General features: G+C 37.9%; 1 protein-coding gene across 1 annotated transcript in view; it reads right to left on the minus strand.

The window, feature by feature from the left end:
- ARMC3 (armadillo repeat containing 3) overlaps positions 1-18,526 on the minus strand; it is a 101,289-nt gene that overhangs the window by 49,973 nt on the left and 32,790 nt on the right. The window contains exons 8-10 of the mRNA XM_003930665.4: positions 17,561-17,744; positions 7,681-7,833; positions 7,473-7,578 (exon numbers count right to left, since the gene is read on the minus strand). Coding sequence (XP_003930714.3) covers positions 7,473-7,578; positions 7,681-7,833; positions 17,561-17,744 — 443 coding nt within the window. The remainder of the gene's footprint in view (positions 1-7,472; positions 7,579-7,680; positions 7,834-17,560; positions 17,745-18,526) is intronic.

An 18,526-nucleotide genomic window follows, 5' to 3' on the forward strand; every position in this document is an offset into this window, starting at 1 on the left:
AATAACCATTAGCCTAAAATCAACAGAATAAAAGAAATGGTAACAATAAATACACAAGTACATTCTCTTCCCACCAACTTTACTGAATGGGATAGAAATGTTTTAAAAGGCTTGAAAAGTGCTTTCTATTTCTGATGGAGAAATTTAACATTTCAGGAAATCACTTAAGATCATGCCCCTCCTTGACAATACTGAAATGATTGATAAGAACTTTGGTCACTGTGCAGTACTGATTTTTCTTGAAGCACTAGATGGAGTATTGACTTGGCTTGAACGCTAAGTGAAGTTCTGTATGCGGCATACGTTTTAAAGTTCTCTCTACAAATTACATGGCATTCTTGGGCATGATACTCCATAAATAATCCTAATAAGTATTAAAATTAGTCAATGCTTTATTTCTTGTATTAGCAAAGAGAATGTTTAATATTGATAATGCAAAATGAGGAGTCAGCCATATATAACGAGGACATCCCAAGGTTTCCAAAGTACTCAAATGCACATCCATATAATTTGGAGGCATTCTAGCTGTTCTCGGAGTCCCTTTGGGGTGTACTGCTTATGTATTTCATTATTCCCTTGTGCGATGCTGACCATAGAAAACACAATGGCAAGACAGTTTCTGGGGAAGAGCTTTTTGTCTCTGGTATTGTAGAAGCTGGGGATGGACCAGTAATCAATTAATTAATTTTTTTAGTCACCACTATATGTGCTACCATTTAGAACTTTCTTGGGTCACTGAGGTCATGGAAAGTCAAAAGAAGTACAAAAAATTAAAAATGAAAAAAAAATGGAGATGAAAGGATCTTTAAGATTTGGGGAAATCACTCAGTTCTTCGTGGATATAACATGCAATAATTATGAAGAATCAGTGTTAGTATGATCAATGTGTAAACTAGGGACTCATGATCATGCATTTACTATAACAAAATTACAGTTCTCACTTCTCTATAGGCATTAAAATAATTGTAGTTATTACTGTTATATTTTTATTTTATTCATTGCATTTTATTTCCTAAGATAATTGCATCTTTTGAAAACTATCTAGCCAAGATTCATACTAATCTTTATTAGTTCTGAACATTTATTCTAATCTTTTCATGGTTTACCAGTGGCCAAACGTGGTTAGCACTGGCTAAGGTAAGTGAAAATCACTGAACCCTTTTTCTTCTTGAAGTAACTTAAACTCTAATTCTGATCAGATCCAATAGATGGCAGTGATGTTATAAATTAATAGCTGTTAATATTCTTTTAATATGTAGGGTCTGCTCCTCGGAAGAATAATTCCCCCAGTACTTGCGTAAATAATATGGAACTTTGATATAATTAATTGGATAAAGGCGTTCAGGATAAATATGAGATGAAATTTAACTGAAAATAATATTTCCTCTGTCAAAAATTAACAGCTTTCTCATTTCCAAAAAGTATCACAAATTGAGAATCGTCAAAGAGATCAGCAGTATACCAACAAAGGATATGTGTCCAATCAACTAAATGGATTACATTTTTCTATAAAAGTTATTATTGCTTCTTGGTTTCCATTTTCATCTGTTCCTTCCTATGGGCATTGTTTTAACCTTGTCACATTTCATTTACTCACTTGAAAATCGTTTTACTTTGCTTTACCCTTCTTTCACTGCCAGTAAGTGAATCTGGCTGTCCTCTTTCACTATGCCTTTATAAAAATAATTATTTTTATTCTTATTTATTGCCTTTTCATATTCTTATCCACTTTAAGTAATCTTTCTTCCACAGATAATATAGAATTCGAAGTGTCAATAGAAGGTTCTTACAGGGAAGCCGCCACTACTGCTTCTGTTTTCCAAGTTATATGAAAACAAGGAAAACAACGCTGATTATTGCTTTCTGTTTTAAGTAACGGGCATTGACTGATTGTTTGACAACAGATTTTGTTTGTCAAATAGACTTTTTTTCCTCACTGTCATTTTACATTTGGTTGTTTTTCTTTTTCCTTTTTGTTTTCTTTTTGTTGGTTTTCTTTTTTTTTTTTTTTTTTTTTTTTTTTTTTTTTTTTGAGATGGAGTCTCGCTCTGTTGCCCACGCTGGAGTGCAGTGGCGCAGTCTCAGCTCACTGCAACCTCTGCCTCCAGGGTTCGAGTGATTCTCATGCATCAGCCTCCTGAGTAGCTGGGATTACAGGTATGCACCACCATGCCTGGCTAAGTTATTTGTATTTTTAGTAGAGGCAGAGTTTCGCCATGTTGGCCAGGCTGGTCTCGAACTCCTGACCTCGAGTAATCCACCCACCTCAGCCTCCCAAAGTGCTGGGATTATAGATGTGAGCCACCTTGTCCGGACATTTTTTTGTTTTATTTTTGATGTAAGCCTATTTTCTTCTGAATGCTTAACATGGGATGAACACTATTCTAGATGCTTGGGATGCTTCAGTGAATTAGATAGAGAAGGCTGCTCCCTGCATGGATGCTAGTGGTTGGGGTGTGTGTGTGTGTGTGTGTGTGTGTGTGTGTGTGTGGCAGGGGAGGGCAGTGCAAAAAATAAATGATGACAAGTGTACCAGTGAATTACATGCTATGTTAGAAAATGATAAGCATATGTAAAATGGGCAGCAGGGAAGGAGCGTTGAGAATATGCATGTGTGGGGTGCGATCTTAAGCCGTGTGGTAATGCTAAGTCGCTTTGCCAAGGTGGCATTCCAACGGAGATATGAAGGGGGTGAGAGACGGAACCACAGGCTGCCAAGGAAAAGATTTTCCAGGCAAGAGTGGGGGGTCACTACAAAGACCTAAGACAAAATACTCCTGGAAGTGGAATTTACTTCCAGGATATATTTTATGTCCATTTTCTCTACAACATTAGCTTCTCAGTAAGTAAAAGTATTCATGTTCGTTAATAATTTTTAAACTACCATCTCAAGTATCCGTAATTCAAATACCTAGAAGTTTCACATGCCCACAACATACACGAGAATTATCTGCACGGTGGGAAATGGCCTCTGAGAAGCAAAAAAATGTACTTGGAGAAGAGGCATCAGGCCCTCCTGTTTGGGTTTTATGTAAAATGTGACAAAGCTGGGTTACCTGGTATCCAAGCTTTTCATGGACAGAAAGGAAGATTTGCAAGGAACTCTGGCAGGGAGGAAGTTAGAGCTCTGCTAATCAGATCCACTGATAGCAGTGAAAATGAAAAAAACTGAATGTTCTCAAAAGCCTAATAAGTAATCAACAAAATACATCGAAGGTCAAAGGAGCTGCCACCCTGAATGGATTCCCAGTGAGTGGGACAGGGAGCCCCTCTTTCCAAGGGGCCCTGAGAACACCGCCGAGGGTCATATGGCAGCCACTTAGTCAAAATGGCAACCATAACTGTCCCCACCAAAGTTTAATAACAGCGTGATCAATTTAAAAGGCTGAGAGGGAGCTGGATGCAGAGGCTCACATCTGTAATTCCAGCACTTTGGGAGGCCAAGCTAGGAGGACTGCTTGAACTCAGGAATTTGAGAGACCAGCCTGGGCGACATGGTAAGATCCCATCTCTTAAAAAAAGAAAAAGGGCAGATGCAATGGCTCACGCCTGTAATTCCCACACTTTGGGAGGTCGAGGTGGGCGGATCACAAGGTCAAGAGATCGAGACCATTCTGGCCAACAAGGTGAAACCCCATCTCTTCCAAAAATACAACAATTAGCTAGGCATGGTGGCATGCGCCTGTAATCCCAGCTACTCGGGAGACTGAGGCAGGAGAATCACTTGAAATCCAGAGGTTACAGTGAGCCGAGATTGTGCCACTGCACCCCCTCCTGGTGACAGAGCAAGACTCCATCTCAAAAAAAAAGAAGAAAAATTAACTGGGTGGAGTGGTGCATGCCTGTATTCTCAGCTACTTGAAGGGCTGAGGCAGGAGGATCACTTGAACCCAGGAGATTTAGGCTGCAGTGAGCTATGATTGCACCATTGCACTTCAGCCTGAGCAATAGAGCAAGACCCTCTCTAAAAATAAAAAAATAAAAAATAAAAAAACAGAAGGTTGAGAGGAAAAGATTTTAGATTTTAATTCAAACATCACAAATTTGTTTAAGTTTTTTTGGATTAAAGAAGTAAATTTTTAAAAATCCACTAAACTTGAGTATCTGGGAAACCTCATTCATAAAGAATACCAAATAGGCAAGATTTTTTGGCATCGATTAAGGTGATGATCAGATTACTTTAATAAAGTTGAAAATCTTCCACATAAGGCTATAAATGGTCTGATTATTTATTTATGATTGCTACTAAAATTGCTCATCATTGTACTATTTTATTACATTTGAGTGTGGTTTTTTTGTTATGAGAAAGCAAGATGTGTGAAAATTTGAAATCAGATACATTAGATTATAAATTAATTTACAGAAAGATTATAAAATTCTGTTTTTAGATTATAAAAATATTTTAAATAAAAAAGCACTTGTTAGCTTTACAAAAAGGGTTACCACAAAGTACATTTCTCCTTCCCCAGGTTGATTATTTAATTTAGAAAATTTTGATCTACCCACAACTTTCCAAGCAAAAATCTATTACATAAAGGAAATTGCACCAACATTATATGTTACCATGACAACGCCAGCAATTACTCAATGCATGAAATGAGCCTCCAATTCCAGAAGATGCCCTGAGTTTAAGAATTGGGTTTTAAAATTTCATTTTAGGCACGTTAAGATATGTGTGTCGGAGAGGGGTTACATTTTAACCTACACACAAAATGGGGTATTTGCAGTGATTATGTGCATTTAAAAAAGTAGGCTAGCAAGGATCAAATATTCAAATGCTACCAAATGCACCTGGAGAAAGTTAGCTGGGTTTTTGCCTCCTATACTACTTACGTATGACAGAAAAATAATTAGAAAACCTTGATTCCCACTATCCCAGCAGCAAAGCCATGATGCTTCCTAGGGGAGATGACGGAAGGAGCCGATACTAAAAGTGACACGAAATACTCACCAAGGCTGAGTTTAAGCTAACAATTCTAAAAAGACGATCTGAGTAGAAAATTATTTTATTAAAAATAGCCAATCACATTTGTTGTCTCATTTCTGTCGTATTTGGCATTAGGTATTGAACTCAAGGAGGTTTCTAGAAGGAGTCCTTCTGTAAGTGGCTTATTCATGTTCATTCCTTTTGATTGACTCTAGAATCTTTTGCAACTTCAGTCTTCGGCATTTGGCATAAACCTGTCAAATCTGATTCCATATCCTCCTCAAAAGCATTCATCTTCAATATTTTTTTAACTCAGAAAATCCCAGGTAAAAACGATATAAACCTCAGAGAACATTCAGAAAGCCATTCTCATTCATGTCCCGTTTCCCTTACAAAATTTAAAATTAAAAAAATAAACAGAATAGACTGCAATTAAAAATTTACAAGAATAACATTAAATTACGAAAATAAAGCTAACTGTAGTAGAGAAGTCAGGCGTCATTTAGTCCTGCCTAACCTTTCTGTGGTAACCAAAGGAACTATAATCAGTCAGATGACAAAAATTGTGTCAAACAGATAATTAAACTGAGAGAGAAGGCGGTTCTCTCTCTGAAGGCAGCCCCTTTTAGAACTACTTACCATCCTAATTTTCTATGATTTTGTATAAAATAAAACAAAAAATACAAGCCGGGCAAACTCACGTCAAGTCAAGATAGCTGTACACTCTGGAGGCCTGTTAAAGTATTCTAGATAATATGCAAATTTAAATGGACTGGAGAGAGAAGTGGTTTAGTGTCTCTGATAAGATTTTTTTTTGCATTGTGCAACCGTACTGGAAAAATCACTGAATATGCTATTTTCAAATTGCTACTTACAAGGACTCAATATTCCAGAAATTTGGTGCTTTCATAGAGATAACGATGACCCTTAATTTAGGAAATTACTATGTCAAAGATGGTAGCTACCGAAGGAACACAGTTTTGTTTTGACGCTTATGCATTTGTGTTATGTTTTTATCAGGCAGTTAGATTTGTAGTCATTCCGTTAGAGTCCTATAAAATATTTGGATGGGCCGGGCCTGGTGGCTCATGCCTATAATCCCAGCACTCTGGAAGGCTGAGGTGGGCGGATCATGACCATCCTTGGCCAACATATTGAAACCCCATCTCTACTAAAAATACACAAATTAGCTGGGCGTGGGCGTGCCTGTAGTTCCTGGTACTCGGGAGGCTGAGACAGGAGAATTGCTTGAACCGGAGGCGAAGGTTGTGGTGAGCTGAGATTGCGCCACTGCACTCCAGCCTGGGCTACAGAGTGAGACTCCATCCCCCGCAAAAAAAGATATGTGTGTGTGTGTGTGTGTGTGTGTGTGTGTTTGTGTGTGTATGGGAGAAGAGAAAGGGAAAGAAAGGCTAACAACTATTATATATGTGATGCAGGCAGAGATTTATTTCAAGTTAGAAAAGGATCATTTTAGCCACAATATCACAAAGCAATAATAAATGAAAGCTAACTAATATACCAAATGAGATGTAGGGAGGGCAAGTAATCATTTCCTTTATGAAGTTGCCTTCAAGAAGTGCTTACTATTTTGTAAGGCAGTCTTATCTCCTGTAGAGGAAAGACTTTGAAGTCTGACAGACCTCCATTGATTTCCAGCTCAGCGATTTTGATAAAAATGTGTACCCAGGAAAATTATGTAACCTTGAAAAACCTCAATTTCCTTAAATGCTGGGAGATTATTTTGGTAATTTTAAAATGAATATTAGATACCAGAGTGTATGGGATGCAGAAGTCATTCCTATTCCTTAACTTGTCTTCACAGTATTTGCCCGTAATATGTTTTTTGTTTATTTGTTTGTTTTTTGAGGTGGAGCCTCACTCTGTCACCCAGGCTGGAGTGCAATGGCACGATCTCGGCTCACTGCAACCTCTGTTTCCCAGGTTCAAGCAATTCTTCTGCCTCAGCCTCCCCAGTAGATGGGATTACACGCACATGCCACCATGCCCAGCTAATTTTTTGTATTTTAAATACAGACGAAGTTTCATCGTGTTGGCCAGGCTGGTCTCGAACTCCTGACCTCAAATGATATGCCCACCTTAGCCTCCCAAAGTGCTGCAATTACAGGCGTGAGCCACTGACCTTTTAACTGTTTCTCTGTTATCTAATGTTCATATCCTTTTAAAATGGTTCTTTAAGCATTCTTCCAGATTTACCAAATGCTCATACTATGTAGTCTTTAACATTTCCAGCATTATTTAGTCTTATTTGTAGAAGCTTCTACAAGAGTCCTCCTGGTCCCTGAAATCAAATGGCCTGCACATTTTCCCAACAAAGTCAGACACAGTTAAGATTTTGTAATATTTTTGGAAAACAGGCCCATCTGATGATTCTGTTTTCGTAACGAATTCTGAAGAATAACCCAAAGATAGACCATCTGGAGAAATTCGTAGACTACCTTGAGAGTCAAAATACTACCATTAGAACGTCTTGGACTGTGAAGTGCCCCACCGGTCGGTGTTGGGGGAGGGTCTCTGAACTTACCTTGCATTAGCGGGGTTGCACGTGGTTAGGTTTGCCAGCGCGAGAGCTGCTGCTTCCCATACCTCTTCGCTGTCGCTTTTTAGCAACTGAATTAACTGTGGAATACCTACAGAAAGAGAAAGGTAAAAATGTGACTTTTAAAATGCCCATGTGCACGAAAACATGGTAACCTAAAAATGCTCAAAAGAGTTGTTTTCAGTTGGCTTACCCTGATTATTGAAAAAATCTTTGCTGCCTGAATTCTCACACATTGCTGAAATAGCTTGGGAAGCGGCAATTTTAGTTCCATCATTTTCAGAACCCAAAAGGGCCACAAGGCACTTTTCAACCTCTTGTTCATGGAGAAGTTTTCTATTTTCAGCTTTCATACACAAAAAGGAAAAAAAAATCAGAATATTAATGCAAACACTGTGAACTATTATTACTTTCTCATCTAAAGTCTAATAGGAATTCAGACCATTTGCTAGCTTTAGTATGAGTCAAAACTGGACCGAATCTATAACTATTTAACTTTAGATTACAGCAATTATGCAAAATGAATCACGGATGTTGCATTTTTGTTTCCCCTATTCTCTTGTATGAGATCAGTATTATGGCCAAGGCAATTCTATAATAGGAACAAGGCAAGTTTTCGGATTTAGCAAGCACTGATTTCACACCAGTCATGTACCTGACCTGTGCTCACACAGGCTATCTGCTCACTAATGACAAAATCCAGCTTATCTGATGGTTCTTTTAAATGTAAAACCCAATATTGGAAGAATGCCTAAGATGAGCAAACTGATTAGCTGGATGCTTACGACGTTCAGGAGACGAGCTGAGGACAGGAGGAAGTGAAAATGAGTTGTAAAGTATGATCCCGAGTCTTAAGAAATGTGTAGTCTTATATCAAACTATAATCATAATTTTTTCTCAAATGACGGTACATATATAAGTAGCAAAATTTTAAATAATTATTTAATTGAAGTTATGACTCTAAGTACATACCATTATATTCATCCCATTTAAAACACTACTTTTGAAACCAAAGTATTTTTAATGTTCTTTAAAGTATCTTTAATGTTCCCTAAATGTTGTTTTCTCTTGGCTTCATTTGATTTTTTATAAATGATAGTCTCATTACTAATGTAAATGTTGCATTAAACTAAATGAGAACATTAAAATAATTTTTTGTTTTGTGTTATATTAATTCTAATTTTTTTATGTTCTAGCTAATTCTAAAGGAGTTGCTATTTATTAAAGTATGTTCTAGAAAAAATATATTAAGTCAAACTGTTTTGATGATATAAAGAGGTACCAGAGATTAATATAAAAAGAAGCAACTTACAAATAATTCCTTGTTAAATAATTTCGTTCCTTCCAAAAATTGTCATAGATTTGATTATTAATACCCTTTATAAAGTTTATAAAATTAACCTTTATAAATTCTATTTTTGTGATTAAAATGGAAGAATGTGTCATATGAACTCTTAGGATATAATAAATAAGAGAAGAATATTCTATTAGAGTAAGAATCTTTGCAAAAAAAGTTGACAATAATTTAGATTACAATATTTACCTGTGGAACTAGTTCATCACCTACACATAATTTAATTAACTTGTTTTTTTTTAAATATTTTCAGAAATTAACACCAGCTAGGTTTCCATTGTAAAGTTATGATTTCTCCCTTCCTTCAACGATGACTCAAAAAAAAATCAATCTTTTTCGCAGAAGCAGTGTTACATTTAGATGGCACCATATTTGCAAATACTTTTGGCCTCTGTTCACCTGATACACAGATATATGTCAAGCAATCTGGCCCTAACTGGCACAGGCTAAGTTATTAACGCTTTTGCTCATTCATTTTAAACCAGTCATGAACCATGTCCTGTAATCCTATCATTTTAATCTCTTGCTCCTTTCACTTACTGTTAGAATTCAGGCAGGCCATAACCTTGTTTTATGAAAAAGCTTCAGTTAATACTTTAATCTCAAGGATGTGGTTCCAAAAATGTTTTAAAATATACATAGTTCCTGTTATTTTTCACTGAATAAGTAATATCCAAAACTATTCTGGAGTCTCTGACCTAAAATGCTTAGATTTATCATTCAGATTTTCCTGATGGCTCTAAATGCAATTTTCTAAACAGAACCCTCTTGGCATGGATTCTATCGGGAAAACTGGCCCAAATGATTAATTTGAAAAGACGAAATTTGGAGTACGTAGTTGTTGCTTTCAGAAAACAGTATATTTACAATTACTGAAAAGATTTATAAAAATAATTTAAATAGATACTGAGAACGATTAGTTTCTCAACCTTGCTGCAAGTGTTGTCAAAATGCAGCTGTGTTCGCTAAACCTCAAAAGTGCTGACTGCAGGGTGGCTATAATAGATTTAAAAGATGAAGTAACATGTTAACCAAATACTTTCATTGAATTGTTACACCAAGAAGTATTTGTGTTTTAATTACGCAGATCATAAAATGGTAAGATAGTTATGCTACTGATAGCATAATGTCCTTTAAAAATAACGTTTGTTCAGTATCCTTAAAATAAAAACGCATGACATTTTGTTACTGGAAATAAATCTGTGTGTAATGATGCTTTCATTCATCCATTCTCAGAAGTTGCTGTTGTGCCACTTTTACTCCTGCTGAGATGTTAATGCCAGTTCATAAACCTCACGGCGACACGGTAATTAACACCTTCCTCCTACTGGTACCAGGTCAAAGGCATATTTGATTTGGGCTTTCCACAGTTGAGATGCCTGTTAAAACTTTACTCAACAAATAAAACTCAGAGAAAGTGTGTTTATGCGTTTAGATATTTCAACTGTATTTCTGACATAAAATGACAATGCATGACCGTGTCTAAAAAATATTATTTTGATGATTGTAAGTAAAAATAAGTGTTATAAATTGCTATTGATAGTTACATCGTTCTTAATAACAGTATAAGGAACAATATTTGAGCAAGTCTACTTATAAAGGAGTTTTCTAACAGCAGGACATTTTTTACACTTCTTCATGATTATATGCTTTCAATACAGGAATGCTAGGAGATAGCTTTCTTAATCATTGTTAAGTTTCTAGGGTTTGCCACTGTAATTTAAAATAAGACACATCTGGTTAAGCTGGCTGTGTCGGGCAGATAGAGGTCAAGGCAGGCAATAGTTGATATACAAAGCAGTAGACACATAATAAGGTCTGGCTGTGTCCACAAACAAATCTCATCGTGAATTGCAGTTCTCATAATCCCCACATGTCGTGAGAGAAACCAGGTGGAGATAATTGAATCATGGGGGCAGTTTCCCCCATCCTGTTCTCCTGATAGTGAGTGAGTTCTCACGAGATCTGATGGCTTTGTAAGGGGCTTCCCCCTTTCCTGGGCTTTCATTTTCTTGCCTGCTGCTCTGTGTGAAGGTGCTCCCTGCCACGATTGTTAAGTTTCCTGAGGCCTCCCCAACCATACAGAGCTGTAAGTAAATTAAACTTTTTTCCTTTATCAATTCCCCAGTCTTAGATATTTCTTCATAGCATGATGAGAACAGACTAATTTAATAAAAAATACACATAGGATCTGGAAAAAAGGCAGAACCTAGAATGCAGGCAGGAGGAAGAAGTGGATATGGTAGCTCTAGCCAGGTAATAAGAGTTAAGAGGTAAATAACTCAACAAAAATAGAGGATAATTATCAGGCAAATGACAAAGGTGTCAACCTCTCTTCTAGCACTGGCCCCAAGGATGTTGGTTCTGCCTTAATATTGTGTTCTGGTCGGAAGTGGGCAGTACTGCCCAAAAATGTCTATAGCTAAGGCAGATCAGAGTCCTTAGGGGAAATTCTGTGTCTGGAATGGAGAGATTTTCTCAAAGCCCTGAACTTCCAATCGGAAGAGCGTTCACTCATAATAATTTATTGGGATATGTGAACAGAGAGAAAGTTTGAATCTTTGTGGAATCATCTACCTTTCTAGAGGTTCCAAGAATCAAGTTTTCAGACCAGATACCTCCTAGGCTGTAAGAAAATTAAACCACCTCTGCATTCATTGAATTTGAGAAAACACCTGGCATGCTTTTTCAGTTTTTGTAAAGTTGCCACAGATGAAAACAATTTAAAAAGAAAGGAGGCTATGTCAGAAGGGATGGGGGAAGATTACCAGTTGAATAAGTTGAATTATAAAATGTAATGTTTTCACAGTAATTGAGGAAACCTGCAAGATCATGGTGAAAGAGCCCTACTGTAATACAGACGGGCTGTTGATTGAATGATGTTAAGGTAGATATAAGTCTCCGCCATCCGGAAAATGGAGGTTCTGCTCATTAATGGAAGTTAACTTTTGTGCAGTGCTTGCTTGGTACTCCAATGAGGATTGGGTTACTTTGGTTCATGCATAGGTTGTTGCTTTAATCTACCATAGTGGGGACAGGTGAAGATCTGGTGTGAGAAAACTGGTAGCGTATGTAGAGCAGAGTGGCCTGTACCAGGTTAAAGCACAAGGAAGCAGGTTCTTTAATTTCTTGAGGACAGAAAGAGAAACCAGTTATTTTACTGACACCTTAAAAATTAACAGAATTAGAAAATTTGATTTTTCCTCTAAATCAAGCTGTTGGAAGAACATAGATACCAATAGGTCAAAATGGTATTTCCCAAACCAGAATCCAGACAAAAGGCCCAATCCAGAGCAAATGAGTACAAAATGATGGTCTAACAAAGTTATACAATCCAGAGCACAAGGGGGAGTATACGAGGAAGAACAAGTTGATAACCAATGGCCGTGCACTTGAGTGAAATAGAAGAATCTGTAATGCCAAATGGGGCTGTCTGGACTTGATCCTGCTTATTTTAGCTCAAGAGTTATTAACCGGGGGTCCATGAATTCAGAAGACATAGGTGGGCTTCAGGCAGTCTACGAACTCTCTCTGCAATTATATGCAGAATGTAGTGTATTTGTACATTTTCAGAAGGTTACTCTTTGTTCAGATTCTCAAAAAAAAAACTTAACACTCTCCAAAGTAAAGTGTGGGCAGTGTAGTTGGATGTGCTTGGAAGCCATCAGGAAGACAGGCAGGAATTTAGAAGACAGGTCAGAATTAGAAACAGATTTGGGATTCATAAGCAAATAAGGAGGCAGCTGAAACATTAGTCATAAGTGAGAGTGCTCAGGAAGATTTTCAAGAGAACAAGACAGAAAGCAGGAAGGCAAGATTAGTATTGAAATAAGCAGAGGAAAGCGGTAAAGGTGAAGGCTGGTCTGGTGATCAGGAGAACAATCAGGAGAGAGGGGTGTTTTGGAAACTAAGGAATAAAAGTTTAGAGGAGGAGGGGGAAATCAACAGTGTGGACTCCCACCCAGAGGTCAAGTTAAAAAGGACTGAAAATGCCTCTGCAGGATTTAGGAGCTGAGAGGTCAAATTCTACAAAGACTGTTTTGGCAGAATGGTGGCAACGGAAGTCAGGTGCAGCAGGTGACATGATGGAGATGAGATGAAGACATGGGGCTGTTTTGAACGGACTGATCTGTCAAAGAGGATGATTGAGGGGAAAAAGGAGCAAAAGAGGACCCTGGAGCAAGGGCAAGAGAGGAAGAAAGAGATTTCCACAAGTAACCCAGGCCACAGACAGTGAAGGGCCTCCAGAAATCTCTGAACTTAGATCACCTTCCTCTTACATAAACCACTGAGATCGGGAGAAGGTAGAACTCTGGCATTGCAATGCCGCATTACAGGAAAGTCTCCTTGTCAGCCAAAATTGGGCTACAGGAGTACCTTGTCCTCTCAATTGATGGGAAAACAGGCAAAGGGCACCCTGTAGGCTTCCTCTATTTATTAAAACAGGCCCAGGCAGAGGCCTCTGCATTCCATGATGAGCATTAAAAACCGAAATTATGAAACACTGCATAGAAGGAGAACAGAGATTGTCTAAAAATAAGTATTCATGGGGAAAAATTAAATGAAACAAAAACAAGAATCCACAGTAGATTAGAAAACACTAGCTTCCTGAATTAAGGGAAAAAACCATGACTCTAGAGATCAAAAGCTGCCTGTGTAGTAAAGACAGTGGAGAAGGGGACTTAGATACATTTTGGCAAAATTTTCAAACTCAGAATAAAAAATTCTACCTTAATATAGGAAAAAAGTCACATATGCAAGATAATGGAAATCAGGCTTGAACTCTACAAAAGCAAGCTTCATAGATATTTAAGGAGAAATATTATACAACAATTCCAAACCCAGTTAAATGGTCATATATGTTTGAAGGCCAAAAACCTATTCACAGGTAAGGTCTCAAAGCACATCACTATTGGATATGCCTTAAAAAAATTTTTTAGCTGAAAAAATATATTCTGGTTAATTTTAGAAATGAATCAAAAATAAAATAAGGACAGGTAAACTTAACTAGGAGAAGTTGACAGCACACACTGAAACAGACTCAATATGCGTATAACTCTAAATGATATATGTAGTTAAAATTGAATGTCATGACAAAGTGATTGTTTAAAGAGAGGCTTTGGGCCAGGAGTGGTGGCTCACGTCTGTAATCTCAGCACTTTGAGAGGGCAAGGTGGGCGGACTGCCTGAGATCAGGAATTCAAGACCAGCCTGGCTAACATGGTGAAACCCCGTCCCTACTAAAAATAAAAAATTAGCCAGGCATGGTAGTGCGTGCCTGTAGTCCCAGCTATGCGAGAGGCTGAGGCAGGAGAATCACTTGAACCAGGGAGGTGGAGGTTGCAATGAGCCAAGATTGTACCACTGCACTCCAGCCTGGGTGACAGAGTGAGACTGTGTCTCAAAAAAGATTACAATTAGAATTAAAAATATAATTACCATATGATTCACTAATTCCACTTCTAGGTATAACCCAAAATAGTTGAAACCAGGGACTCAAAGAGGTATCTGTATACCCACATTCTTAGCAGCATTATTCACATTAACCAAAAGGCAGATGCAAACCACTGTCCATCCATGTTTGAAAGGATAAACAGAATGTAGTCTATACAGACAATGGAATATTCTCTGGCTTTAGGAAGGAAGGAAATTCTGACACATGCTACAACTTGAATGAACCTTGAGGACATCATGCTAAGTGCTATGCATTTGCAGAAGCACAAATACTGTATGAATCCACGTATGTGAAGGATCTAGGGTCGTGAAATTCAGACAGAAAGTAGAATGGTGGTTGCTAGGAGTGAGTGTGAAGAAGTAGGAATTATTGTTTAATTGGTGTACTTTTACTTTTGCTAGATGCAAAGATTTCAGTGGATGGACACCACCACAAAAATGTGAATACATTTAATGCCACTGAACTGTACACTTAAAAATGATGAAGTTGGTAAATTTCATGTTACTTGCATTTCACCACAATTTAAAAAGCAAGAATGGAATTGATTTCCTTTTCTTCCAGCAAAACTGCTCCCTTTCTTGGGTTCTCCATTTCTGTAGGCGGCACCATTTTATTACCAGCTGTCTAAGCCAGAAACCTGGCCTCATGCTTCATATTGCCTTCTTCCTCTCTCAACCAACATAGTCATTCAACAAACACACATGTGCTGGTGCTTCTCCTTCCAGAGTACCTTGAGCCCATCCTGAGCACCACATCTCTGTTTCAGGGCACCTTCACAGCTCACCTAGATTACTACAGCAACCGCCCTATTGGTCTTCTGTGTCTGGTCCTGAACACTTCTAATCTCTTCTCCACTTTGCAACAGGAGTTCACTTTCTTTAAAAAGTGAAAATCTGTGAGGTTTCCTCCCTTCTCTGAGTAACTTTGATGGCTCTTTGTTGGCATTAAAATAAAGTCCAAAGTCCTTAACTGCGCTTATAATGTCAATGAGCACTGGACTCCTCACTGTGTCTGCAGCCTGAGCGCTCAGTGTTCTGTGACATTCTGGTCATTAGCCGTTCTGAAGGCTTTTAGTTCTGGAACTTACCATGTTGTCCCTCCTCTGGCCTTTATACACATTGTTCCTTAGAGAATGACTTCTCCTGCTCCATCCCAGCTGAACCTTCTTTGACCAGTCAGTTTCTCTTACTTACTCTAGGTCCTAGCTCACTGATTCCAGAAAGATTTATCTGATCCAGGTCTGTGCTTGGAGCCTTCCTGGGTGATCCTGTGTTTCCATCGTTAATCACTTTGAGCACTGCGTTGTGATTGCCTGTTTACTTTTCTGTTCTGGGTGAGACTTCCCTGTTCTGGGTGAGGACTTAATAATAAATCATGAGCAAATGAATTTATACATTGTTCTGGAAAGTTTGTAATTCACTCAAAAATCACAGGAGTAGGTCATTGCAATGCCAATAGTGGAATTCCAGTACCAGCAACTCTGTTCAGTGTACTTTTCGGTACTATGGCATATAATGGATCATCAAACTGACCACCTCAAAATGAGTTAGAACAGACTTAGAATGACCCAGCCACATTTGATACATATAATACTCTTCAGAGAGACGTGGAGATATGCAAACATTTTAGGATTGACATTGTCCATGTCTTAGCATTTTACTTCTCTTTGGGTTTCAATTAGCTACAAAGGACTGGGATAGAAGGAAAATAGAACTGACCAGCTATGATAATGTATAAGTTCCATTTGACAGAATACTGGAGAAACTGTCTTTTGCCAATATTAAAAAACTTTGGTTTCACAAGCAGTCTCTCAAATAGGAATTTATAATGTAACTCATGAGGCCCCTCTATATACACTACATATTGGATAGTGAAATCCTGCTTACTGCATTAAAGCTTTGTCTTGAAGACATCCAGTATGTGCTGAAAAGGAAGTGTTTCCCATAGTATATACACAGATAGACAGGTAGATAGATATGCAGAGGTGAGTATATGTGTTTAGAATATAAATCACTTAAAATAGTCAATGCTGTCATCATTTAAAACAGTAGTGGTACAGAAGGGGAAAAATAAAATCACATCTTTTATTAAATAAGACTCCAAATATACATAAATTAAAACTATCATTTCATCTTCTGTGCTTGTTATATAATTAATCTCTCATATTTTACAGATTTATGTCAACATAACTTGTCACTGAAATGCAAATTGTATTATGTATATAGGATGAGCATATTACTTTTCACAGCTATGTAACATGGTACTACTAGACTCCAGCTGAAACTTAAAAATTACTTTATAGATATTATTGTGAATGTGGATTTCTTCAAACAATGCTTTCGGGTTCACAGACAATGCATGCATTCTATACAATTTCAAATTCAAGCAAAATGAAGGCTTAGAACTTAATATAGAAATGAATTGTTTTTTAAAAAAACAGGATGATAATGAAATCATATTGCATTCTTCATATCCTTGACAAAGCTCTACTTTAACTCATTGGAAGTGAGATGAATTTGGCCTTAAGTAGTAAATATAGCACTATTCTCAATTTTTTTTTTTTTTTTTTTGAGATAAAATTTTCCTCTTATTCCCCAGGCTGGAGTGCAGTTGTGCAATCTCGGCTGACTACAACCTCTGCCTCCCAGGTTCAAATGATTCTTCTGCCTCAGCCTCCCAAGTAGCTGGGACTACAGGCATGCGCCACCACACTTGGCTGATTTTGGATTTTTAGTAGAGAGGAAGTTTCACCATGTTGGTCAGGCTGGTCTCGAACACCCGACCTCAGGTAATGCACCTGCCTTGGCCTCCCAAAGTGCTGGGATTACAGGTGTGAGCCACTGCACCCAGCCTTAAATTGTTTTTTAAAAAGCAGACAAATACGCTAGTGTTTGTTAGTACTAATCAAAATTAAGACTACAAGAGGAATTACATGTGCTTAGTTTATATAAAATAAAACATTTTGGGGTATGGTGGCTTATGCCTGTGACTCAGTCAAGGTGGACAGATTGCTTGAGCCCAGGAGTTCTAGACTAGCTTGGGCAACATAGCAAAACCCTGTCTCTACATAAAAATACAAAAATTAGCCAGGCATGGTGGTGCATGCCTGTAGTCTCAGCTACCAGGAAGGCTGAGGTGGAAGTATCACTTGAGCTGGAGAGGTTGAGGCTGCAGTGAGCTGTGATCATGGCACTGCACTCCAGCCTGAGAGACAGAGTGAGACCTGGTCTCCAAATAAATAAAGTAAAGTACAATAAGACATACGATCATAAGCTGCTTTAGTAATGGCTTTGGCTGCATTCTTCTGAATATCAGGAATTGTAGAGTTTTCTGCAAATGACAGGAGTTTTTTAAGACCCCCTGTCTGCTGAATCTGCACTATAGTATCCATGTCTTCGAGGCAGTTGGCTATCACTGCAAGTGCCTCTATATGAAGGTCAATCAATTCCTAATAATGAAAGCAAATGCAACTTTAGAATGTTGTACTAAAAGAAATGTACACTTCCCATATTTGACTACAAGAGGAAATGAAGTCAGTCAGAACACAATGTAATTAATTCTGTTGAGACAGAGGCCCCAGAGAACAGGAGTTCTGCTTATCAAAGTAACATCACCCTTCCTGGCTATGTGCCCTGTCTTTTCTCCTTTCCCTTAATCCAAAATGTTTTATGGATAAAATGTAATGCTAGGAAGAGAACTTCCAAAAATGGTAGTCAGTGAAGTTGCGCATATAGTCTTCCACCAAAAACTTTTGAAATCTGGAGTAAACATTTTTTGAAAAAGCAAGACCGAAACTGATGAAAATAGATACTTTAAAATAATTTGTGACTGTAAGAGGGAAATGTTGTAAGTGTGTGGCTATCTTGCCTGAGGAAATCGGCTGAATCCCCAAAGCTATGGCAAACTTCAGCCTTAACTAAATAGTTAGAAATGTAAAGGGGGGAAATCCCAAAACTGAGAAATGCTCAGAAAGGATAATCCATCATGAATGGAAGGAACTCACTTCACAGCAAATACATTGTGGCCAGTGTTCATGGAATTCACTGGTTTGACCATGTTCCCACCATCCTTAAGCAGCTGGCTTGATAGAATGACCTTTTAAAGACTAGTTACAGCACCAGCTAGGTGGCAGGACCTTGCAGGGCTGGAGCAAGGTTCTCCAGAATGCTGTATATGCTCTGAATCAGTGTCTACCATATGGTGCCATTTCTTCTATAGCCTGGACTTGTG

This window comes from Saimiri boliviensis, chromosome 8 (assembly GCF_048565385.1).
Source record: "Saimiri boliviensis isolate mSaiBol1 chromosome 8, mSaiBol1.pri, whole genome shotgun sequence".
Taxonomy (NCBI): Eukaryota; Metazoa; Chordata; class Mammalia; order Primates; family Cebidae; genus Saimiri; species Saimiri boliviensis.